We start from the raw sequence: 26,542 nt of genomic DNA on the forward strand, positions 1-26,542 counted from the left end.
TGTATAGGGAAAGTCTGCAAAGTGTTCAGCAGCTCACATGCACATCCACACATGAACCTAATCTGAGTATACCAAGATATTACTGAATGTTCTGACCTGTCTGTGTCAAAGCTAGGCTAACACTTTGTGAATGGCACTCTGCGGGGCTCCACGTTGCCCTTCAGCCTACTTGGCATCTCAGTGAAAATCAATGGGGTCGCAGCTGTGTGGGAGGGCTGCCAGAGGGGATCATTTGATTCAGCTCAAACGCCCTTCGGAATCAATTGGCAAAGCGGTGTGGAAGGCAGCCCAGGATTTCCAGAGTAGGTTTCAGCTACCCTGCACGTGCACGTGGCCGCCAGCGAGGCCTGGGAAAAGGTTTCATTGTCAACATGCCAGGGCTTTACACTGGGTGTCTAACAAATGTGTGTATGATAGGGCTAGGAGATGCAGTTCATCCTCTTGTCAGCCAGTTGTTATCACACAGCCGATTGTTGATGTGATGTATTCATCAAAGCCAGAAGGCACAAACACATACACAGAGAACATACTGTGAAATGAATTGGAATAGAGCTTTTCAGTGCTTTGCATTTTCAATGCAGTCCTTGCAGTCAAAAAAAACCCCAAAACAAAACAAATGAACATGAGTCATCTGTGATGTGTTCCCAACAGGAAGCTGAAATGGGACACAACCAGCAGACCCAGAGGGAAGCTTTGGGAGATGTCAAGTATGCTGAGACTACCCTCTGTGCTTCCTCTGAATACATCTGAAATCAGCATGAACATGATTTTTGTCCCTGCATGTGCTCGCACCGGGCTACATCTCTGAATGCCAAAGTTTGAGGCACTGAAATTGGCGAAGAATTAAGGAAGGAATTTTCAGCCGGGATGATGTATCTGCCTAGGTGTTCACCCATTCTGTATGACTGACATGCTCCAAAATGACTTCTGGACACTCTGTTCAGTGTTCGGTATCAAGGAACCTGAAACACTTAGGAGAGCTCTGCTGGGCTCTCCTGACAAGAGCCCTGCTGAGGTGTTGAACAGGAGGTGAGGAAACCTGCTGAGACACGGCTAAATAAATTATGAGTGACCGAAGTTTGTTCTGCAGATGAGGAGAAAAATAAATAATGGAAAATGGGAGCAGACCAAGACATCTCATAATGAAAACAATCCCAAAGTAGACTTGCAATTAGTAATGAGGATGCATTCAAAGAGCACTGCAGGCTATTAGGATGAAAATTCTCCCTCTGCACTTTCTGTGGACGACTGAAGCTTCCACACAGAGTGGAGATGAATGAATTGTCGTATAGGGGGAAAACACAGCCCATCTGGCAGACCAAAGCAAATGATAACATCAAACTGAAATGATATCAATTACAGTGAAGCCCAGGATGCCATTTAAAGGGATGTTATTGTAGTGAACGGATGGCAGTCTCCAGACATATGGTCAGATAACCAAATAAGGGAATTGGCAGGGGAGAGAACAGATTAAATCCAGATTAGGATTAGAGCCGTCTTGGCCTCTAGATGACCGTAGATGATTTCTGTCAATAAGTGTAGAAATGAAGGGATATATGGATACATGGAGATGGACTAACCTTCATTATGGCTAGAACTAATGTTAAATAATGACAAATTTCACAGTCTCTGTTAAATTCAGTCAGCTTTCTCCTGTTTCAAAAAATCTGGGGTTCCCTAGAATAAATTTAAACAGAACATATTGTCCAAAATGCACTGTGGTTTGTTTCCCACATTCCTTTCTGTATCAGAGATTTCATATGCAACTATGGCTCATGCCACCTGCATGTGGCACAGTGATTCCTCAATCGAAGATGCATCATCACTTCTTTCTGGCCAACGAGAAGTGTACATACTATATAATGAATTTATGACAAACTATATCTTAATTTAATATTCTAATCTTTGTAGCAAAGAGATATTCTCTTTTGGGAATTATTACATTTTATTTAATTGTGAAAACCTTGCATATCAAATTTCGGTGATTTTTTATTCTTCGAAATAAATTGAAGTTTTAGAGGCTCCTCAATTGTTTGAGACAATTGTACAACCCCTTAAGCCCATTAAAGCCTTTGGATAATGCCAAAGAAGCATAATCACCCAGCTAAAAGAGGACTGTTTTTCTATATTGTTACTGGAGATGCAAGCTAACGGCAGCTATATCTTAAAGAGCTCTCAGTAGCCATCTTAACATGCTAATACCTCCAAAGCTTTTTTAAATTAAATCATTTCTTTTCACAATATGGCCACCTAATTGGAAATGATGGCGTCATTTGTGTGAGTGTGTATGCGAGTCATCGAAGCCACTATGTCTTTCTCCTTCTCTCCACACCTCTTGGTTTATTATTTAATTCACCTTCTAACGATTACTTCTGCTCCTCTCATATCGGTCTGCTTCACTATGCACCCTAAGCCCCACAACGACCACCTTAGCACCGTTCTGTCGTAAAACCTTCACAGTAAACAGCCATAATGGGCCCAGCAGTGAGACCTGTGCCACTCTGATGAAGTGGGAGATGACAGCCGCTCTCTGGGGGGCAGTGGGCTTGCTGAGCACCATAAGCTGAATCCACTGGGAGACGCTGTTGAAGAGCGTGATGAACCGCTCCAGGATGGGGTTATCCACCGTGCAGCCATGCATCACAAAGCTGTGGTAGTCCTGAAACTAAAATGAGAAGTGGAGCATTGGCAACTTTTCTTTCATTTATTTGAAATAAAACTAGAACTTGCACATATCCCAGTATTTTTACGAGGAGTTATGCGCTGGACTATTTCTTGGCTCTGTCCAAAGGATTTTGTTATGTTAGTATAGGCTAGCTATTTCCCCCCTTTTCCAGTCTTTGTGCTAAGCTAAGCTAACTGGCTGCTGGCTGTAGCTTCCATAAACCATACAGACATGAGGGTCATATAAAGCTTATCATCTAACTCTTGGCAAGGCAGCAAAAAAACAGTGTTCCCAAAATGTAGAATAATTCCTTTACAGCAGCAGTGTGGAGAACAAAGCATCCAACTGGCTGATTCACTGATTGATTAAGCCAATCATTGATCTGAGAAATACAGGTAAAACCAGATTTGTTTTCACCTAGTCTAAATGCAAAAATCTGTTATTACAGCAAATTTGGACCAGTAGGCTAAGCTTTATATTTCTGTTTACTGTAGCTTCTTCTGTTTTATATTGAGTCAGAATTTCCCTTAGGAGAGAAACAAAGATACATCCCTACCACTGCCCCCTATTGCCACCGGCACCATCACAGTTGAATATCTAAAAAAGTCTACCATTTAAATCAGTACAAATGTTTCCAGACAACAAATGGAATTACTGCCAGTAAAAGTCCGTTTTAACCTCTATTGCTTAGCAACTACAATGTGCTTCCAGCACGTAAACACTGAATTACTTGAGAATTCAAAGAATCCAGAGCCGTAAACACCACACTGTCTACACAGTTTCAGCAGCTTCACCCTAGGCTGCGGTAAAAACTGACCAGGATCTTGCAGAAGGATTTGTACTCCAGGTAGGTCAGGTGTTCTGCCAGTTCACAGGAGTCGAGGTGGTCGAACAGCAGGGACATTTTCCTCTTTTTGGACACCGACGGGACACGCTGAGTCACCTGCCTCTTCCATTTATAAGACGGCCTGACAGGGACGATAAAGCAAAACAAAAAATGCAACATATTTGATGTAAAGTTTTCTCTTCTTATGTGTTTTGGAACAATAACAGATGACAATGACAGATTATGAGGATCAGCTTTACAGGCACTGCTCAGGTTAAAACTGCACTTACAGAGGTGTTGGATATCAAAGCAAAACTGTGACAGAAAAATAGCATCACATAGTTTGCACAGTAATAAAATGGCACAAGCCCTGTAACACACGAAACAACTAAAACTATCCAACTTTTTCTATAGAATGAATTTCCTTATGGAGCACTCAAGGGAAGTCGCACAGAAATTCTTTTATGGGAAAAGGAGAAGTCACTGACCCTGCATAGCTCCGCAATGTCTGAGAACATAAACACCCACAAACAGAAACATTCATTCACACTGTCAACAGCGCACACAGCTTTCAGCACTCACACACTATCGAGGTCAATGAGCTGACTCTGGCTCTCATTGCCCTCAGTTGTCAAGAGATCTTTATAGTCTTTGATCTGGTCCGCCAGTTCCGGGTTCAGATTGAACTCTGCTGGAAACTCAGAGATCCAGTACCTGGAAGGCAGAACAAAGGGATTCAGAGAGAGAGAGATGATGAAAACACTGAGAAAAGAAGACAGAAGATAGACTTGTTAACATCAACACAATAGTGTGGCCATTGCCAACACTAAGTTTAAAACCATTCTATAACTTGGTGTTGTAGAGTGACTTTTCGGCATAAACACAGTTTCTGTAGGACACGTTACTGTGACTATTCAGCTGGAAACACTAAATTCCATAAATCAAGTACATTAGGATAACAAGGATAGAGAAAAACAGGGAGGGGTAGAAAGAGAATAAGAGATGACCAAAGTTCAGGAAGGGGAAGCAGTGGAAGGGGTAAAAGTCTGATAGACAAGAGAGTTTATTACTTGACAAGATGGCATATTCTTGTTCGGCGCTCAGCAGTGCAGTTCTCCTCTTGAGATCTGATGCACGTGTCAAGGTGCAACTTTGCTGCAAATTTTCTGAAAACTCATGACTGTTTCTTCCCCTTTTCAGACCACAACAGCTCTGTCTTAAATCTCATTAAGATTAAGAACAAAAAAGAGGCTCCTTGTCAAGGTCCTTTTCCATCCCAAAAAGGATCTGCTTTTAATTCATCGGCTCCGTGAGCAGCGTGTGTATAAATTGGATACACATACATATGTCCCTGGCTATCACAAAACAAAGGTGAAGGATACTTGAGCACCAGCTTCTTAGCCATGTCCGTTGAAGGGATGTACCAAGGGTGCATCATGAGGAACATACGGACCAAGGGAGCATCCTTCAGATTGCCCTTCTCACCTGAAACATAAAAATAGGGCGCCCCTCATCATCAGGAAGCTATACAGTGCAAGTATCATCTGCTCTCAATTAGTGTGTATCTATTTTGTAGTCAGTGTGTAAGTCATTGCCTGATCACCAATATGCACAACACAAAAATACATTTCTATAGAAGACCTTTTCTAAATTTCAAAAAATTTAAACAAAATGCCTTAATGTAATATAAAATAGAACGTAAAATGATCTAACTTTGGAATAAAACTAATTATTTATAACAAATGACCAACCAAAGGCTTGGATGCACGCTTCCACCAGCTCGTCCACTGTGGCCGACTGCTCCGACAATATGGACTCCATCGTTCCTTTCCTTTCTTCCCCCTCGTTTCGCTCGGTCTGGTTTGATTCTCGTGCTTCTCACTGAACGCAAAAGAAAATGAAAAGGAAGGATCAAAGGCGAGCAAAAGAGAGTAATTATGAAGCAAGGAGAGAGAAAATAAAATTCACAGGGTCCATTGCTGCATGTTTGGAACAGTTAGTGGGGTCAGTTATTTTGCATGCTACTCCTCACTGTGCGTGAGAGAGATATAATCAGTGGCTATTTACATTAAGAGCTGGTGTGATGGTATTTTCTGTTCAATGTAATTGGAATATCTGCCTGCCAGTGTCATCCCCCTGCTGATGAGATGGTCGGATTTGACCCAACAAATTCACGGCGTCAGTGTGCAAAACTTGCACTGCAACGTGCTCGCCTTGAAGGAGCGCAGAGAATTGGTCCAGCTTTCAGTGGGGAGTTCAAATGCCCCATTATGGTCTTAAATGCTGGGGCTTTGTGTTAGTATAAATCTTGGTGAAATGGAGTACTGGGCATATTTTGAACTTTTTAGATACGGAGTAAAACTGGCACAGTTATGACTTACAAAGAAGCTAAGTAATGACTTATTAGGAAATATCTGATCCATGAATATGTTAACAAGCGCAGAGAAAGCATTCATTTCTAACTTTCAGTACATTTTTTGATACTTTATACTCAAAAGGTGTTAAGGTTCAATACCCTGTCCTAAAACCTTGCATGAAAATTAGCAGGGGGATGTAACTCAAAACATTTACACAAGCACTGTGATTGTACAATTTCAAGGTACTTCTACTTGAGTATTTCTTTTTTCACTTCTACTTCACTACATTTCAGAGGGAGACAATGTTATTCCACTACATGTTTTCGACAGTTACAGTTACTAGTTACTTTGCAGATTAAGAATTTAAATACAAAACATATAATCAGGTTATAAAATATGATGCTTTGCCTTTGCCACTTTGGGTTAAACTACAAGTAAAGTACAGTACATAAAAATGGTTAAATCAGCTCCTGTTCAACCAGCTACGGCATTTAAATGCTGCTTAATGCATCAGTAATGAAAGTCAAATCAATAAAAAATAATATAATATGTAATAAAAATTTCACTCACATGAGCTTTTCTGCTGCATATTGAGTGCTTTGACTTTTGATGCTTTAAGTACATTTTACTGATGATACTAGCATTGGGTATTTGTTCATGGCACCACTGGTACTTTGACTCAAGCGTGAATACATTTTAAATCGCTCAGTCAAATGTAAAACATAAATTCAATCTAAAATATTAACTGGCGCCTTCGGTTTAAGTGATATCGTTACCTGTATTGGTCTTCAAACTTCCATAATGTCTTAAGTCTATTTTACATTTACGCATCCATCCCTGCTACTTTATGAACTTTGGAGCCCTTAGACAGATGTGGTTAACATGTTGCACCAATGTAAATATGTCATACAAATAAGGTCATACTGACGGCAGAGTTTGACAGCATGACAATTCAGACAACAGCTTTCACTTCAATATGGTTTGTCAGAAAAACTGATACGAAGCTGCAAGCACACATCAGGAAACCACAATTTATTATCTGTTCTTGACATGGTCCAGTACAGTCTTTGTCCAGTACAATGCACGGATATTAAGTACTTTTGACATATCAGCAAATATTTGGACATACAGTACATGATGACATTTGGTTCTACAAAACTATTTTTTGCAGCAGTACGTTAAGAAAAAATTGTATACTGGTATTTTTCTTGATGCTTGAGTAAATCCTCGCAAAAGGGAACCATAGCAACCACAGCTTAATGTCCACTCACACTTTCACAACATATACACACACTTCTACACAAGTGCACAAAATACATGTTTTTACCAAGAGAAGAAGGGGTTTAAGAATAAAGGCAGCCTGAGTGCAATAATTTTTGGCTCTAATCCTAAATGCATTTATTTTGTCTGAAGAGGTAAAATACAGTAGTCCTCTCTTCTTTATACAATAGGTTACAGCTCGATCTGGTGTTAAGATAGGAGATAAAGCAAGCCACAGATATTTGGGTTCACTGCTGTGAAGTTAACGCAGAGGTTCTGCTCAAGTGATAAGGTTAGGCCACAAAATCCACAACAACACACCTTGCTGCTGCATCTACTGAAGGCTGTTCCATGTTGTGGTTTTGTGGCAGTGTTAGAAGGGTCTGATGAGTATGTGCACGTATCTATTGAAGCCACAATGAAGCCTTCCACTGCGCTGTCTCTGCTGCAACGCGGTGGGCGGACATACTCAATTACAGGCTTCACAAGTTGTCTCAGCCACACGCACATATACACACACAAACACACACACACACACACACACACGCGTAGATTTCTAGAGAGATGGAAGGAAAAGAAAAGAGGGGGAAAGGGAGGGAGGTATAACCCTAAAGCTTCAACCATCGTACATCATAATCAGTAGAGTGGGAGTGAATGAATGCCACTGTGATAATGAGTAGAAAAGAGTGAAATAGTAAACTTCAAATCTTTAGCTTTATCAATCAAAGCCACAAAATTGATTCAAAATGATGTGCTGTTTCTATATAGAGACATGAAAGTTCATGAGAAGGATGCTAAGGTCCCCACAGGAAGTAAGTGAGCTTTAGAGTATGTAAGCATGAAACCTCAAATATAAAAACACCTGTGTCACCTAACACCTGCAACCTCTCAGCATAGATTCCCCCCAGAACAGATACCACTACTCACATCTCGGGAAGGAAGGTGGCCTCGGAGTCTATTAATGCCAACCTCATTATTATCGATGAGAGTCGTCTAGATCTAAGCTGAAATGGATTTCACTGTGACAAAACCAGCATCTGTTTTCCGTTTGTCATTTTTACTGTTCAGATCAGAACAGTGTGTCCTCCAGAGCCGAATGAGGATGAAAAACCTCCTTTCGCCACAGATGCAAGAACCTACTGGAACCATCCCTCGGAGGCAATTGCACTGAAAAAAAAATGACATGCACGGGTGTTTTTCTATACCACCTATGCATAGGCTGAGCTTGCTTTTAACTGAGTCTCATCTGGCACTGCGGCATGATGATACCATCTTGCCATCCAGTCGGATACACCATTCATCATCCCGCTGACAGGAGCTCTTTGCCTCTAACCAGAGGCAGAATTTTACCTGTGCTTTCAGGAGAATGCAGACTAATTTATCCTTAGCAAGTCTGTCTTTCTAGCCATTCTTTCAGTATTTTACCCACTAATTCAGATACTGTTTCTATAGCTATGAAGTGGTAAATTGATTGTTAGGTGGCACACACTGTGAGAGCTTTGGTGTCATCCTTGGTTGCCTGGTGACGACGATCCAGGGCCATCGATCAGGCAGATTAGGGGGTGGGATGGGGCACAGCGGGGATAAAGGGAAGTTGACGGGTGCCTGGTCAAATCCTGGCCATTCAGAATCTGCAGTGTGCTGCTGGTTTAGTGGGCAATGAAAATGTCACATCCCCTGGCAAGAAAAAGACAGACACCTTCTCACCGCTGTCGTTTGCACTCCAGTGATTTTGCAAATTAGGTTCAGTTTGCTTGTCATGAGAAGCACTACTCTGTTGTATAATATCATCGGTGACTCTGGAAGGAACAGTCCAAAGTTTGAACAAATAGCCCTGATGAAGTCCCCAGAGCTCACACATTTGAAGAAAACTGGCTAATTATATAAATTTTCATTACCGTTTCATGTCTTAAAATCGACACTAGCCATGATTGATGATAACACACTGACAAACACGATAGCCATCCACTTATTGATATTCCCATAATGGGTTTATGTCCATGCTAGTAAATACCCCAAGCTAATGCACAGTCTCCATACAGCCATTGATTTAGTTTTATACTCTTCGTACTGGCATTTGGGTGAAACAAGTTTGATTGATGTTTTCACAGATAATGGGCAGGAGCCAAAAGATGTGGATGCATTTATTCGCTCTGATTCGCTGTTAAGCAGGCATCGAAAAACGTACACATAGTCTGTTCATCCCCTAACACAGACATGTTAAAAGGTTCTATCACCTGCATTGTGGCAGCGCTCTAGAGATGGCAATGTGGGTTGGCTGGTCAGTTCATCACTTGGGTCTACACCGACTGACATGATGGACTGACTTTGGTAATCGGGACACATCTAATTACCATCCAGAGGAAAGGTCGGGGGATCACTGCAGTTTAGAGGTAGATGCTTGGAAAACTACTGGATGGATTGCCATGAAATCTGGTACAGATATCCATCTTCCCCTCAGGATGATTTGTAATAACATTTATGATTCTCCAACCGTTCATCTAGGTGTCAAAACAATTTGTCCGGTATTTTAGTGTGTGACCAAAAACCTATTAAATAACTTCCTCATCAACCGCAGGGGTATCGTGTGTTTGCAAATTTACCAAATTTACCAATCCAGATTTATCAATTCTAACCTGGTGCCACATAGTCTAAAATAGCTTGAAGTTTTGAAGAGGCAGACAATCTTGCATGGTAAATAAAAAGATTCTTTTAAAAAACTGTCTAAAATGATTATCATAGTAAATTTAGACCCAGGTTCTGAAGTGAGGGCCAGTAATCCCGACTTTGGTGCTTTATCTTATTTTTCTGTCCTTGTGAGCCCATTTGGCTAGAATGACAAGACTGCAAAAACACATACAAACAGCTCTCCTTCACAATATACACAAAGCACTGTTATCTCTTGCCCAACACCCCCTAGTTTGTTTCAGGAAGTTGTAGCAAGGGTGCTGCATGATGGGACAGATATAGTTCTCCAGAGGGGCCTACAGAGCGGCTGGTGGCAGGCTCTATTTACAGACTGCAGGGTACTGAGAGCAGGAAGGGGAACATTTCCTTTTCCCTGGACACACAGAATGCCACATCGGTTGGGGGGCACCGGCTGCAAACTGAGATTAGCAGCTACAGTTGCTCCTTGGGGAGGGAGGAGAGGAGGAATGGGAGAACAGGAGAAAGAGAGACTGGGAGGCAGAAAGAGAGTGTACTCTACCTCGTTTCAGCACAGTCAAATATGGACAGAGATTGTTGGCTGAAGAGGGGGGAGATCAAATAGGGAGGGTTAGTAATGATGAAAAACACAATATGAAAAAAATGCAATCTGGATCTGTCTCAAAACAAACAGAAGCAGACCTACTAATACTGTGTATCCAAAGGAGGAAAGCAACACCTTTTCACAATCTTGAAACCAGAAGGAAACAGACGGAAGTGAAAGAGAAAAATATGCAGATTTCACAATGTCTTACTGGGACATAGCAGCCGCCAGATTGTAATGTTTTATTATGTCCTCCAAAACGAGTAAGTCACGCATCCTGTTCCACATCTGGCACACTCTCATATCTCACATCTCAACTTTCTGACTTCGAATGAAAAGTGTAATGCGTGAAACAGAACAGGGCACTGCTGCGGATCCCATGTGCCATTACTAATTTCTGCCTCCTGCCCCCCAAACACAACAATGTATTAGTATGGCACACTGTTTTCACTGCTTTGTTTTGAGGCTTCCTGCTCAAACTTCTGTCCTTCTACCAGATGTGAAAGTTTGCTTCATAACAAATACCGGAAGGGTGTATCGGTATGTGTGCGTGAAATGTGGCGAGTGAACTCTTGTTACAAATAGTTGCGCACAGAGTGGGTTTGTTTTCCAAGTGTAATTAATACTCATTAGTTTTTTTTATAGAGTTTTTTTACACATTTTTCGTTCTCTACGTAAGAGTGCTTCCTCACTTTGTCGGTTATTTCCCTGACACACACATAACTCGCTGTGTGCTGAGTGAAAGATGAGGCCACATGCTGTGATACATCATATTTTGCAATAGCACATTAGGGTTGGTCTGTTACAGTGAACACCCAGTCAATTTCTGCAAGCTTTCTATTCATTTCTGAACATGCCTCGGTCAGAGTTCATTTTTGTGGTGTTCTGTAATGCTGAAGTCAGAAATCTTGCTTCCTGTTGTTAGAGAGTGTTTCATCTGGGGGGAGCGATTCCATTTAATGATAGTATAGTGATCTGAAATATTTGTATTTTATCAGAAGAATGTATTATCAGACACCAGATTCATGAAAAACCTGATCACTCGTAGAATCATTAATGGAATCCTGTTTGGTTTCTACTTCCACAAATTAAAGCAATGCCATTTTGAGAATTCTGTTTATTCACACATTTGTTGAAAGTTAGACAAGAAGATTGATACCACTCTCTTGCCTGTACAGTATCAAGCTACTGCCAGCAGCCAGTTTTAGCTTAGGGGTGTTTGTCACATTTTGTTGACATTTCGGAAAAATGTGCTAAATTCACTTTCTTACCATAAGATAGCAAAAGAAGATTAATACCAGCCTCGCGTCTGTACTGTAAATTTGTAGCTAGAGCCAGCAGGAGTTAGCTTCTTAGCATAAAGACTAGATATAAGAGGAAACAGCTAGCCTGGCTCTGTCCAAAGGTAACAAAAACGGCCAACCGGCACCTGTAAAGCTCATTTGTACAAAAACAACCGTTCAAAACAACAACTGGCGTCATTATCTTCATGGAGTCCCCTCTGGTTGCCTGGCAAACCTGTTTCAAGTTTTTATGTTAAGCTAAGCTAACAGGCTCTCGGCTGCAGCTTGATATTTACCATACATACATGAGAGTGATATCCATCTTCTCATCTAACTCTTAGCAAGAAAGCAAATGACAGTTTTTTTTTTCCCCAAAATGTCAAACTATTCCTTTAAAGTCAAGGAACTTAAATTGCAGTTGGTCTAAAAACCATGACATGAAAGTCACCGAAAGGAAATGTAATCTACATTGAAGATCCAACTTTTTACATTTTGTGTTTAGTGCTAATTAAGAGTTTCAGCTAGTAATTCCCAGTGCAAATGTAAGCCATTTCAGTTGCCTGACCACCCTCTCTATGGCTGTGTAGCTGCAGAAAAAAACATCCATCCGAAACAGCCTCTGATTAGGCTGTGATATGAGGTGAATCTGAATCCTTTCATTTTCAGAAACACAGGTTTTTCTAAGAAATGTCCATGGCTGGCAGGACACGGCACATACTGGTGACAAATTTTTTTTTTTTTTTTGCACAGTGTTTACCTGGTTCATTTCCTCCTTCCTGTCAGGGTTGTGCTAACTGCGCTATACAGCGGTATTATTCTTCAGTCGATCTGAACTACCATCATGTTATGTGTGACTGCTGGGAGTTTCACATTCACCCAGCCAGCTTCTTCATTCTTCCCCCGCAGGCTTTTCAACAGCGTTAGCTCTAGCTGGTTCCTGTTTATGTTGAATTTCCTCCCCAAAAAAGCTTGCATCCCTGAGAAGCCCACAAACCCCACAATTTCCTGCCATCATAATTCAGCATTCGCTATGCAAATTCAGATCTTCGGCGTGAGAAATTATAAACTGCAAAGAGACTGACTATGACAACAAAGGGGGAAAAAATGAATGCACTTTTTTGATTGCAGGTGCAGGATACCACAGGCTTTACAGTCATTTCTCAATTCCCTTTGTAAAAGTAAGGCACGCCTAACACCTGTAGCACAGAGTGATCAGTCAACTGAAACCTAATCACGATCGTGAAATCCCCATCCCTGCTAATTCACTGCCTTTAGTAATCACTAGCTAAGCTCCAGCTCCAGTGAGGTTCGATCCGCCCTCCCACCAGGCTCATCCACTATTGTGTTTCACCCTGACTGATTTAATTCCAGACACAGCTTGATTTATAGCTGCGAAGGTCCGACACCTTCCCTCCCCTACTACCTTCCCCTCCTATGTCTCCCTCTCTGCTGCTTCTTCTCTCTTCTGCATTCTAGCTATGTCTTTAAAGGTGAAGAGAGCAGAGTGCGTTGCCAGACTGATTTTTTTTTTTTTTTTAACGGTGTCTGTGACCTTTCGTGGGAGTTGAAAAGTGGACAGAAGAGCAGGACAGTCAGAGAAAAAGTTATTTCTATTTTTTTGGACTGAACTTGGAAAAGTTTACTGAAATAGTTTGTAAGGGCTCTTTGCACAATTATACATGACCCTGTTAGCATACAGAGATGTCACATCCACTCACAGTTAGATCCTTTATTGTCAGAGAGTTAGGATCACTGTTAACCAAGTTAGTGGGAGTCGAACCAAGAATGACTCCAGCTTTGCCTGCACCGTGCATCTTTAAATTCTCTTTTATGGTGTTTAAATCAGTTAAAAACACACTCCTGACAAATAGTTGAGAGGAAAGCTTTTTCTGCAAATTCAGGTGGCCTAGGTGTAGTTATTTGAATTCCATTGTTGTCTCTTGCCCATGAGCCTGAGGAGTGAGCGTTCCTCAGTTGAAATGAATGACTCCAAACAGGCCTGGTGTGAATGCGACCTAGCAGGTAAGGTGTGAAAGGATGATACAGGTAATCAGAAGTGTAGTACAGGGGCTCTGGAGGAATAGATGGGAGTAGCTAATGAAAAATGAGATAGGGAGGGCAGACAGAGGCAGAAAGTGCATTGGACCGTACACCCCAACGATGGCGAGCATCCAGCACACGTGTCTGAGCTGCTGCTCTCGCCTGCTCCCTGTAATTGTTTTCTCCTGTGCTTGATTTTCCTCTCGTGTAGTTCAATTTGTGTTTCCCTCTTCCTCACTCTGTCCTTCTGTTTGCTTGCTTGGCTTATACCTTCCTTTCCTCCTCCTCCTCCTTCTCCTCATCCTCTTCCTCCTCCTCGTTCTCCTCCCCCTCCTCCCAGGTTTGTTGCTGGTAGTCTTTTTGGCATAAAGCAGCAAGCCCTTCCAATGGATCCAATTATGGCTGGCTTTCATGATAAGTGTTGCACTGCTGCAGGTTGAGGTGGAGGAGGCAGCTGGAAGTAATGCTAAATATCAAGGGTGGCCACTCCAGAGGCCTGGAGTAATTGCACTGCGGCAGCAGAGGAGAGAAAGGAAGAATAGAGATGCAGAGGCTTTTTTGAAACCCTTCGACTTGATTTTACCGCTAATCTGTGCTTTGAATCCTTGAAATCTTTTCTTTTTAAAGCGCTATATCTTTCAAGTCACGCGCCACTTCACTTGTTGGGTATGAGAGATCACAGAGGCCACGGGTTACTTCGAGGTACCTGATGATAAAATAAGCCGGCATCTGATTTCAGAATAATCGTTTTATTGATTTGTTTTTTTTTGGTGACAGATTTGCCTGAGTGGGCACTGCACATATGATGGCCGATGTTGACGGCTGCCTCGTTTGCATTCCCTGAACCAGACGCTGATCTGGATGAGCAAGTGCACACAAAGCAAGCTTGTCCAATATTCAAAATAGGAACAGTTAATCAGCAACATGCAGCTCCGGCCAAGTCGGCCGCACTGAGCACTGAAGTGACTTTTCCGTCTCCTGCTCAGCAACAGCTGCTAAGACTTTCAAATGTCCAGACCGGCAGCCGGTCAAGGCTTACAAGTCAAATCCCACTGCTCTGACACCAAAACATGGCTGGATAAGGCAGGAGTGAAGTCAGCGAACAAGCCGCAGAGTAAGTAATCCCTGCTGTTCTGAGGGTGGTGGGAGAAAATCACCTTGAACCACGGCAGAAAAACAGATGCGTCCTGTATAAGAGAACAGCTAATGAGGGGGCTGATTAAATGAAATTAAAGTGAGAAAGGTACGTCTGACCTCTCTCTTGTTTCATTAGGCAGCCCAAGCTGAATCACGGTAAACTCGGATGTGGCCTTGAGTGTGACTCTCCTGTCATGGCGAATTCTCATCAACACACAGGTGTTCATTTGTTATTAGCAGAGCTGCCATGGGTCCTTAAAGTCGGTGTGAGCGTGATTCGACGGACACCTCAGCACCTCTGAGCCACGCCAGATGTAGCAGGCTCGAAGACGCGGGTTCAAATTGAGCATCTGCGCTTCCCCTCCTTCCCAGATTTGTCAAGCCATAACTTTGCGTGCCAACATTCTCTCGTTTACCATCATTCTCACACCAGTCAAAGCAGGATAAAGACCCTGCCACTCCCTCAATCTAATTTTAGGAAAAGGCCATCCTCCTCTGCTCTTCTCTGTGATGCTCCGCCTCCCTGAAAGCAACTTTTAATTCTATTTGTGATGAATTCAGATCACCATGAGGCAGGTTTTTGCAGTACGTCATCAGTCTGTTGCAGCTCTAAGCACCTGAGGATCATGCTATGGCAATTACGCCTGATGTATGTGACCTATTTAGAAGCTAATGTATTCTTGCTTTCATTCCTCCACACAGCCATCGAGTCATTTGGTTGTTTACAAGCTGGGTAGACAAAATGACTGTGAGCCTGCCTCACCAACAGTGAGCTTTTGATGTCTGTGCTGTGTAAATAGCACCATCGTTGTGACTGTTCAACAGCTGTAGGATGCAACCCGTGTCTTCTTCAAGTCGGAGCACAACAGCTGTTGGTAGTTGTGCCAACACAAAGTGCAAAACGCATCCATGACCAACATCCCCCATGAGTCAACGTGAAATTCTCCGGCTGCTGCGTTTAATGGTGCAAGCGGGCAAGTCCGCGCGTGATCTTACCTACTGTTGCAGTACAACAGTACACTGATGTAGGCTACATCGGTTGACCAAGTAGAGAATCTCTTCACACTGAACGTAAAACAGGCGAGTAAGGCTTCACTGTGGCAGATTTCCTCAAATAAATCAGACCCGTATCTGAGACGCGTCATGCGTAAAAACGTCCAAATGAGCTCAAGCTGCCTCAGTCTTTGCTCCAACAAGCGAGTTATGGCACAATGCCTTACCTTTAGAGTTTGAGGGGTCCCATGCTCTGAGAGGAGAGGCTGCGGTGATAACAGTTGTGGAGTGAGCGCTGAGATGAAAAGCGTTGCATCACCGGCACCACCAAACTCTTAACGTCTGTTTGGTTACCAAGTGGGAACACCAGGTCCTGCGGTGAGAGATGGTCGCAAACCCACAGGAACTCTCGGAGCCTCAGTGGAGTCAATGCTGGCGCTGCCCCGAGCGGGCTCTGCGGGTATTGTGCGGCAAATTAACCTCGCACCGCGTTCAAGTCCCCTCCCGGCGCCCTCGAAGGCAAGTTGTTGATGCGGCGCGTGTGTGTGTGTGTGTGTGTGTGTGTTTGTGTGTTTGTGTGTCGGAGTGGCAGAAGCAGCTGAGCTCAGTCATCTGGTCGCAGTTGGACCGCGTGCCAGCCTTCTGTACACGCTCCAGCTGTGCCGCTCACAGTCACACTGCAGAGCCACAGTCCCGCCTATCGGTGGTATCACAGCAACGCCACAATCTGGCCACATGCTCGTTGTTGTACGGGCGGCCACGCACCATTAGACGCCGCGACCGTCTATCGGTCTCGGGGCTGCGCTGCGAGCCGGAATCAAGCCCTCATAGACTTCAGAAAGTTCGGAGACGACGACTTTGTGTCCCTTTTAATTCAGTAAACAAGAGACCAAGTGCTGCTGCAGTGGCATACGGGGGGGGGGGGTGTGCAGTCATTGATTTCTTTATCAGTCTATATATTACTCTACACTGCACCACAGGCGGAGAGACCGCTGGCTGCCAAATGTATATGCATTGGTCAACACGTTGACACATTGCCTTTGACACATTGGTCAAGGGCTCCGAGATAAAGGGCGGCGTCGATTGTGACTTCTCGTGTCTGAAAACTCCGGCAGCGTGGACAAAGTTTAACTTCGTTTTCACGACAGACACTCGTGAAAAGCTGAGAGGGAACGTGCAGTCCCTCGCCTCGACTCGTTTTGCCACTAGCCTATAACTTCCCTATTTCTAGTCAGTAGTAGGTTTTGTTTGTTTTGTTTTTTTAATCATATGGTTTGCAGGGGCGTGAAGGGGGCGTGACTTTTTCCCGTTTATACAAAAAAAAAAAAGTTTTGATCGCCACTGAGTCGGATCCTACAGTGTGTCGTCGCGCCACAGCTTCGCTCCAGCTGTAATCCCGGTATTTCCAACAGTCCACGAAAGCCGCATCGTGCGGTCGGTCCACCCCTACCAGGAAGACGAGGAGGACCCCGGGGGACACGGTTTAGGCGACGCGTGCTGCATCGCTGTGGCCCACATGACATGTATGTTGGGCGCATCTGACGCCGTAACGCGGTCCCGTAAGGTCTGCCTTCAGCTGGCGGGAGAAGACATATCCGAAGTGTGTCGACAACGCAGGGCAGTAACGTTGAGCTGACTCCCGACGGGATGATTCGCGGTTGACAGCTCGACAGTTCACATCTGTGTTCGGCAAAAGGATTGATCAGTCCGGAATGTAATAATAGCGTCCGCTTCCACGTCCCCATACCCCGCGCTGCGGTGTGTTTGTCTCTGGGTCGCCTCGGGTGCAAGTTCGGTCCTAGACTGGGAGGAGGTTCCTACGCCTAAAATAGCCTTTTGCAAAATAGTCGGTCCATATATGATGAGTAAGAAAATGTAAAGCGGGATGTCGGAGTATTGGGAGTGAAATGAATGAAAGTACAGGCCACAAGGAAGTCATCGTTAAACGTTATAGACACAATGTAACTCTCTTAAAGGACAATAAACTGATTCTCTTTGCCTCGTGAGAATGTAGGCACATCAGCAAAGCTGTGCTGTCCATATAGTTGTAAAAAGAAATAATAATGTACATACATATATGGAATTCAGTTGGGAGAACGTCAGGACTGTTGTTTATTTTTGTCGTGATATATATTCATTTATACTGGCTGACTTGAGATCGAGTTGGTTCGCTGATTTGTTCATTTTTCTTGTTTTGAAACCTAAAAATTTCCACGATGCGCCCATCCCTTTCTCAACAGCAAGTTTGGTCATTCCATGGGATTTCCCCCCCCTCGTGAATCACCCTAATACAGGAACAGAGGTCAAGAGGCCAGGAAAGGAGGGGATCCTTCCATTCCAGGCGACAGCAGCGTTTTACCAGCATGGACAGTCAGGCGGTGGGGGGCCTTCTGGGAGAGTGCCTCAGGGCGGCGGCGGCGGCGGCGGCGGCTCCACGGTCCACCCGACCCACCGAGGCCCAACGGCTGAGCCACTGCAGCTGCAGAGGTAAGACACGCGATGGTGCTATTCGGCCAATTTTCATTTGGGCATGGGCGACCGTCGCATGGAGACTTGGGAGAGGATCAGAGACTTGGTGGTGGAATTATGCTTGAGAATGAGAGGGGGGTCGTTACAAAGCAAATCCAAAATAGAGTTGGGATGAATTGGAGGGGATTTCCTTTTGTTTAGCTTTTCCGTGGTGTAAGGTGGGACAATGTTCATTGTAAACCTTCTAAACTCAGTATACCCCAGTCCCTCAGCCTTACCAGTGCCCACATATGACATGTCTCTAGCAAAGGAACAACAGAAAAGTTGAACACCAAATAAAATACCCAGTTTTGCGTTGTTTTTTTTTTAAATGAATTATGTCCCGCTATTAATCCTCAAAGAGCACTGAAGCAATTCTACGACAAAAAATACCTAAACTGAGTCTGCATGTTAGAAATCAGTTCCCCACTATTCGAGGCTCTGTTCTCAGTATTTTGCAAAATTATTTTGTCAAGTGAGGAGACTTTGCCACGCACTGGAAGCAACATGTACTAAAATACAGTAAGAGCAAAACCAAGCAATCTGTCCAGCTTTTTCAGGATGAAGTTGCTAATGTACAAAGCTTTCAAGTGTAGCTTTAAGTAAAATTATTCCCCCCTACAAATAAAGTTTAACAAGTATTTTCCTATTTTGTTTGGCTCAGGACTTCAAAGTATTTTATATACATTAATCTCTCCACTGTTTTGTTGGACTTAGAAAATTCTACTTACTTACTCTCATTTCCTGTAGACTCTCTGTGTGCAGAACTGGCCTCTCTCCTGCAGGAGGCAATGGAGATGAAGTGGCCCTTCGTGCCCGAGAAGTGGCAGTACAAGCTGGCAGTCAGTGCCAGTGACAAAACCAACCTTGGTGACCTCATCAGCAAGCACCTACCTCAGCTACTGGTAATAATCACAGAGCTAAGAAATCGGTGTTATGTACTTGTTGTGTTACCGAAAACAGATTACATCCATTTACTAGATATGTGTATTCTCTTGCCAGGCTGTTTTAAAGGCATCCATCGAGGCTCAGGAAGCACGCACAGCAATGGCAGTGGTCTTCTTAGTGGACCGTTTCCTCTACTGGATGGACGAGTCCAGCAGGCTGCTAAGGATCACCAAGCTGCTCCACAGATGCAACCCTGACATCCCTGTGGCTCCTCAGCTGGTCATACGACAGGCCAGGGTCTACCTCAACTCTGGTACAGTGTGGTGGCGGGGTGGGGTTAAGCATATGGGACTGGTGCTCATACTGTACTTCATTACGAATTCTAGTTTCCTGCCGAGCCACTGGCACTGAATAAATGTGAATGGATGAGTAACACGTTCTACATTGACCTAATCATTGTTTTGGGAAACCATAGTGATTGATGCAAACTCATAACATGGAAAACACATGTGAAAAGGCTTTCATTACTTTGTCATTATTACACACTTTGAATATGGAGATATTTGGTGTATAGTTTGGTTTTTCAGAGCTGGATAAATGTGAACATAATCATCATCTTCCCTACAGGCAAACTGCAGAAGGCAGAATACATCCTGAGCAGCCTGATTAACAATAGCGGGGCCACAGGTAAGGTCCTTGTTATGTCTTTTTAATTGCCTTTAAAGATGGTTTATACTGTATACTACAAGTTAAATAGCAAATATTTATTTCTAATATGCAGGTTGTTGGATGTACCACTCTGAAAGTGACAGGGCTCTTGTGCAGGCCGTTAGCGTTCAGGTGCGTGGAATGATTTTGCAAAAGCTAGGTAAGATCATTTTTACTAAATGAAAGAATACTGACACTGATAGCTATTTTGGCAGTGTCTTTACTATCTTTGTACTCTGTTTCAGGCCTGTGGCTAGGGGCTGCAGAGTTAATCTGGGCTTCTCTGGTCGGCTACTACTCACTTCCTCAACCTGATAAAAAGGTAGCTTAGCCACAGCCACAATAATGTTGTCCCAGTTTCCACTTTATGAGTTTGCAAACATGCATGACCCCGTTTACAAACTGTTATAAACCTTTGCTCTGCATATCTGTTTATTATATAGGGCATTGGAACATCTCTTGGCGTACTGGCCAACATATTGATGTCTATGAATGATGAGGACTTCCACGCTTTTAGGACTAATCCAGATATTGAATTGGTAAGTCATACTGACATAATGTTGCTTTATATATTATTGGCTTTGTTTAATTTCTTTTCTGTCTTTCTGTTTTTTTGCAGCAGTCCTTACTAGGGGACGGGAGTCATCGTCTTCTCTCAGCAGCCCAGGCAGCAAAGATGGCGGTGGTATACTCCCAGTATACTTCACTCTATGTGTTGACCAATGTGGTAAGTCATTCAATTGACTGGTCTCTGGAATGACTCGTGATTGCCTGCAATTGACAGAGATGAATGACGACTTAGTTTCACAACAGAGACAAGTGAGATAGCTGATGATAGACAGACGCAATACAAAATATGTACTGACAGACTCTTCTTCTTCTTTAGGCAGCTCAAGGGACCTGCTTCTTATCATACAGTTTTTCAGTGGAGTGCCCTGACTCTCAAAGACAGCCTTTCCTCCTCCAGGCTAGAGAGGCATTTGCAATTGGCTTGCTCACCAAAGCAGAGGGCGAGCAGGTCACCAGCAAGCAGGAGCTTCACACCTTCCTCAAGGCTGCCTATTCCCTTACTGTCGCTCACAAATGGCTTGGCACTCCTCAGGACGTTGTGATGCAGGCGACACAAGCTTGTCAAAAAGCTTTAGCCGATTTCTATGATTACTGTCATGCAGATAACCAAGACAAAGATAGCCTCTGTGCTGAGATCATGCATCTGGTTGCCCAAGTCAAACTTCTGTTGCAAGTGGAGCCTTTCTTTAATTCAGACAAGGGGTCTTTTATTCCTGACAGCTACAGAAAAATCAAAGACACATCAGTAAATTTTACTCTAGTAAGTTTCTCTAAGGTGATGCAGAGATTCCAGAAGTATCATGCGACACTGTGCAAGACCACCAACTCAAACTGTAAGGGAACTAAAGACCAGATAGATGGGGCAAGGCTGTGTATAACTGCACTGGGGACAACCATTGGTACACTCAACACAGAATGTGTTACCAAGGCCTGCCAAGTGTCCAAAGGTACACCCAAAGGAGAGGAGCCAGATCAGAGAGGTTCAAATTCATCTGCTTTGCATCCACCTCAAAAGCCGGACCCATTTACCACTCTAGGAAGCACAGATGACCTTGGCTCATCATGGCAGAACTTATCTTTGAGTAGGTCAGGGTCATCTTGGCCCAGCAGCAGTGGCTACACAGGAAGTAGTGCCATTGAGGGTGGAATAAATGCAAGGAATCAGAGCTGTCTGACCACTGAGGTTGATGATGACAGGTCAGACAGCATGCTACAATTCACTGATAAAAACAAGAAGCAAGACTTGCATGGCTGTAACTCTGCTGTCACTTCCCATACAGTCCCCAGATCTGAAGTACCTGCCACTTCCTCTTCTAACGTGAGTAGTGATTCAGAAAAGTTTGAAGTGATACAAGCTGGAATAGAGACACTTGGCACTGAGGAAGATTGGATGACTGATGCTGCTGGTGTGACACAGAAACCATCGCTAGCTGAAGGAGCACCACAATCCTTATCGCAGCTGACTCTCAGAACATCCTCCAGCTCCCTCAGTGACAGTTTCAGTTCCCAGTCATCATGGGAGAAAATCTCAGCTGACCTGAACTTCCCCACAAACAGAAAACCTCAGCCATCCAGCCTATCAAAAGCAGGAACTGGCCAAAGCAGCAAGTCGCCAGAGTCCGATGGGAGCTTCTTCCTCTTGGAAACACTTGAGTCTGAAACCAGTGATTCAGGTCATGATCCCAAGTACAAAAACAACACATCTGGATGGGAATTCAGAGCCTCATCCAAGCCACAACCCGTGGAGAGCCTTAATGTTGACCCAAATGTGGACACTGAGATTGACTCTGTATCTGTAAAACATACTACCAAGAGCTCTTTAGCAACCCCACACCCAAACCTTTCCCAGTGTGCCTCCACTGAAATTTCCACAGACTGTTCATTTGAGATGCTTGAGCAGAATCAAAGTGAACAGCAACGCAGTGACACATCTTCTACAGAAAAAGTGAATGTCCCTCAGAGAAAGAATCCCTTGTGCTACAGCTGCCTAAAGCACTGCTCTGTAGGTAGGGTTGTCTCTAAGAGACAGTATTTGTTGTCACAGAAGGATTACCAAGCCCTGCTGGCTGGAGTTTGCCATGAATGTCTGCTGGAGAGGTTGCACAGTGACAAGACGCAATTCAAACTCAAGGAACACCGAACTGTCTATAGTAAGTATGAAGCCTTGTTGGTGAAATTCGCTTCATCATCAGTACATCTTTTAGGCTCATTAACAGAATGGCTCGAGGGCTGGCGATGTTGGTCAGTCGGACCTCCACATTGGTCCAGGCTCAAATATCTCAACAACTATTGGATAGATTGCCATGGAATTTTGCACAGACATTCATGGCCCCCAATGGATGAAGTCTGCTGACTTTGTTGATTCCCAGACTTTTCCTCTAGTACCACCATGAGGTTGCCTTTTTTGGTTTCTAGTTACAGTAAATGTCTTGACAACTACTGAATGGATTGCAACTAAATTTGGTATAGGCATTCAGGTTGCCCAGAGGAAGAATTGTAATGACTGGTAATTGTAATCCCCCTGCTTTTCATTTAGCCCCATAGCTGATCAAAGTTTTCACTCATCCTGTGAAATTAGCAATGGTAATTGTTAATGTTAGCATGCTAACATGCTAAATTGCGAAAGTAAACATGGTAAACATTGTACCTGCTAAATGTCAGCATGTTCTCATTGTCTCTGTGAGCATGTTAGCATGCTAACATTAGCATTCAGCTCAAAGCACTACTTTGCCTAAGTACAGCCTCACAGAGCCACTATGGCTGTTGACTGTGAGTCTTGTTGTACCTCTGTCTGAATTTTTTTCCCGACCGAGCAGACTGGCTTTTGCATCAAAACCAGCACAAATGGGGTCAGTGGGCTAGAAGTGGTTTATAAGTGTAAATCCAGCTGTGACTTAAAGAGGGCATAAAACATTGATTGAAACTGTCTGCTAAACTCTAAATGTCATATCCACTAGGTGCACTTCATTTAAAATTCTCCAGAGCAAATGAACTCTGGACAGCCAGGGAGACCTGTGTTTACATCGGAGAGCCAATGGGGATGCAGGGCAAGCAGAGAACAGCAATATGGGTACAGTTTTTACACCAGGAAGAAAGGTTAAGCAGGTACGTAGCTACACATTCTAAGCAAAACCTTAATATGACGAGTTTAAGTCTCACTTTTTCTGTGTATTTATGTCCTTAGTTATGTGGGGAAGGATTACTTGAAGCCAAAGCAGATCCAGTTTCACCTAAAAGATGTGGAGAGACAGATGACAGCCCAGTACTATGTGACTGAATTCAATAAGAGTCTCTACGACAAAGATGTGATGGCTCAGATCTTCTTCATTCCCTCAGAAGCACTGTTGGTGAGGCCAAATAATGAAGATGAAATGAACAAAAAGCACAAACCCAACATAAAACAGATGCATAAAAGTTTGCTTCGTTTAGAAGGAGTAGAGATAGCAGGTGTTAAGTTAAAGTAAAATAAAATAACCTCATTCATGAATACTACAGAGACAGCAGTGTACATGATTGCCCGCAGCAGCCTTGAAGCAGTTTTGGTTGAAATTCTAATGTGATACCGCCAGTACACCCTCCAGTTGTCAGTTTACAGCTAGAAATGCCCTCTTGTGACAGGAGTAGAGCCAATATTTTTGAAAAAATGGGAAAATGGGAAATTATGATACAAATAATAGCATAGTGGTGAGTGTTTTCTCAATTGTGTCTGTCTCTTCCCTGAATTAATCAGACCAAATAAAAGAATATGTGTCCTTGACTGAGCGCAAACCTATGCAGTATATTTCATTCGTTTACCATTTTATCATACATACTAGCTCTGAATATAAACTCCCTATAGTAAGACTGCAATACAGTGTTGAATATTTTGACTGTTGACAGAACAGTTGTAACCTTTTTATAACATAACATTTAATCACATCTAGAGAGAAAATAAACACTCATTTGTACAGTTGCAATAGCAAAAAAACACAACTGTAATTTTGTTGCTATATTAATGAGTTGCGTGCAAGTCAAAATGAACCTTATCTTAATTTCCTCTTGTGAGCAGATTCTAAATGGAAATGAAATTGTGGGCTGTGTAACAGTGGAGCCCTACATGCTCGGAGACTTTGTGAAACTGACCAACAACACCGGAAAGAAGGACAAGCGTTTCCAGGCTACAGAATATGGCATTGCATTTGGACACTTCACCTACTTGTTCTCTGATTACCAGGAAGTTGTTGTAGACCTGCAAGGTGTGTGTGTGTGTGTGTCACTGATCACTGAAACCATCATTGTGTGTGATTTATTTTCCACATCTTGTGCATTGTGCCCATATGGAAAAGATGGTACTATCATCCTCCTTTCTCTTCCTTCACAGGATGGATTACAGCCAATGGAAAAGGGCTGACCTACCTCACTGACCCCCAGATCCACTCAATCAAGACCCCAAGAGGCCCCTCCAACTTTGCTGCCAGAGGCCTCAGACACTTCCTGGAAGAGCAACATGGACCCGAGTGCAATGGCATTTGCCAGCTTCTCAAACTACCTCCAGTGGTCAGACAACCACATGTTCTTCCTCAGGAACTTTGAGAAGTTGCAGATATTGAGCGTTTATATTCCCAATTAAGTGAAAAATTAATGTTTTTAGCTTATAAAATATTTAAAAAAAATGCCTTTGATGCAAGTTTCTGAAATTTAAAGGTTTACCTAATTTAGCCTAGATGTTACAGTTACAAACAATGTATTGTATTTTTCATGGTATTTTCTATCTACAACTGATATACAGTAAACAATGTATTTTCAGCTACCTAATCCTGGTAACCGTAGACGCACTACATCAGGGGCTTGTAGGTACCTCTGGCAGTTTTCATTTTGTTTTAATAGCCATAGCAGTAAGGGTTTTGAGTTTTACATTTTAAATCTGCAAAATGAAGGGGGTTTGTTAACTGGATCAATTTTTCTACAGTACTGAAAGAATACAGAGTTTACAAATAGGGGATGGGGTGAGGGAAATGACTCCGAAAAGTAAAGGTAAAATCAACTAAATTCTATTTGTGTTGCTACATCTTTCTACTGTAAACTTGGGTGTTATTTAAAATTATGTGGTTTGTTTGTTTTTTTTTGTAGAATAGGGATTATTTTCCCCAGAAAGAAACATTTTGTGATATAGCCACCAAATTAATTGTATTATATTATTTCTATTTGAGTATTTACTGTCTGTTGTAGGTTAGTGTGACACTGCAGTCGCAACCACACATTCCAGTTTTTTACAATTGGTAACCCACATTTTTCCATACCGAGTTCATCTTTTCAAAACTGTTGAGACAGTTCACTTGAGCGACGTGCAACTCAGCTCGACATTTAATCTCACATCCAAAATGCAGTAATGCCACCAAAACACTTTGTAAGCATCATACACTTTCCACTTCTGTTAGGAAAGTCTTTCATAGAGGTCGTCAAAGGATAAAAAATAGGCACATAGTTTTGTATGTCCCAAATAGGAGTTTATATTTTTATTTATTTTTAGATGAAGACGTAGCAGAATATAGCAAATGTCAGTCTAATTTACAATAATTTTGTGCAATGTTATAGGACTTAAATTTAACAGTTTTTAGAGATAGTGTGTAAACCTGTTAGAAAGGGTGTGTAAATACACAGAGTTTTGATGGTTGAGTTTGAGTGAGAAAACAGTCGATGAATTTCTAAAAATGCGGCCCTCCAATGCATTTTGTGTCAAAGTGATGAAAAGGGATCCACGGTTTACTGCACAGTGACTGCTGCTGTGCCGACTGTGTGAAGAGTTTTGAAGAAGTAAACTCAGGCTGCCAATCAATAAAATATTAAGATATATAGTATTCTGTAGTCAGACATGATGGGGGCTGTGATTTGGTGAAAGCGAATAAGGCGACGTGGGGACAGTGTAAATTCTGTGAATGGGAGGACTTGCGTTACATTTACTTGAGCTGCCGTAGTTCAGCCAGTCACGTGACTGGTAAGGGCTTTTAGGTCAGATACGCTTGTTATTATGATGGTTTTTCTTTGTCACTGACAAGCATTCTTATCCCGCCCGGATCA

At 42.9% G+C, this 26,542-nt stretch overlaps 2 protein-coding genes across 3 annotated transcripts in view; one reads left to right on the forward strand and one right to left on the reverse strand.

Annotated features, from left to right (window-relative positions):
- The window catches only part of LOC120797441 (RAS guanyl-releasing protein 2-like), a 32,944-nt gene extending 16,320 nt beyond the window's left edge, over positions 1-16,624 (reverse strand). For both annotated transcript variants that reach the window (XM_040141126.1, XM_040141125.1), the window contains exons 1-7: positions 16,039-16,624; positions 5,243-5,372; positions 4,874-4,976; positions 4,562-4,618; positions 4,074-4,205; positions 3,483-3,633; positions 2,492-2,665 (exon numbers count right to left, since the gene is read on the reverse strand). In XM_040141126.1, the coding sequence (XP_039997060.1) occupies positions 2,492-2,665; positions 3,483-3,633; positions 4,074-4,205; positions 4,562-4,618; positions 4,874-4,976; positions 5,243-5,312 (687 nt within the window). In that variant the 5' untranslated portion in view covers positions 5,313-5,372; positions 16,039-16,624. The remainder of the gene's footprint in view (positions 1-2,491; positions 2,666-3,482; positions 3,634-4,073; positions 4,206-4,561; positions 4,619-4,873; positions 4,977-5,242; positions 5,373-16,038) is intronic.
- A 344-nt stretch (positions 16,625-16,968) lies between these two features.
- Positions 16,969-26,284, forward strand: alpk1 (alpha-kinase 1). Its single transcript, XM_040141155.1, has 14 exons — positions 16,969-17,334; positions 18,052-18,298; positions 19,070-19,224; positions 19,322-19,520; positions 19,835-19,894; positions 19,989-20,075; positions 20,161-20,237; positions 20,359-20,454; positions 20,535-20,642; positions 20,802-22,635; positions 23,443-23,590; positions 23,670-23,832; positions 24,534-24,720; positions 24,846-26,284. The coding sequence occupies exons 2-14, from the start codon at positions 18,175-18,177 to the stop codon at positions 25,055-25,057; spliced, it is 3,450 nt and encodes a 1,149-aa protein (XP_039997089.1). The 5' UTR covers positions 16,969-17,334; positions 18,052-18,174; the 3' UTR covers positions 25,058-26,284.
- Positions 26,285-26,542: the final 258 nt, after the last annotated feature.

The sequence above is a fragment of the Xiphias gladius genome, chromosome 12 (genome assembly GCF_016859285.1).
Source record: "Xiphias gladius isolate SHS-SW01 ecotype Sanya breed wild chromosome 12, ASM1685928v1, whole genome shotgun sequence".
Classification (NCBI taxonomy): Eukaryota; Metazoa; Chordata; class Actinopteri; order Istiophoriformes; family Xiphiidae; genus Xiphias; species Xiphias gladius.

Bases quoted from the DNA above. Each gene is read 5' to 3' on its own strand.
- alpk1 (XM_040141155.1), top strand. From the start codon at position 18,175: ATGGACAGTCAGGCGGTGGGGGGCCTTCTGGGAGAGTGCCTCAGGGCG. The intron at 19,225-19,321 runs GTAATAATCACA...TTCTCTTGCCAG, and splicing joins AGCACCTACCTCAGCTACTG to GCTGTTTTAAAGGCATCCAT. The intron at 23,591-23,669 runs GTACGTAGCTAC...TTATGTCCTTAG, and splicing joins CAGGAAGAAAGGTTAAGCAG to TTATGTGGGGAAGGATTACT.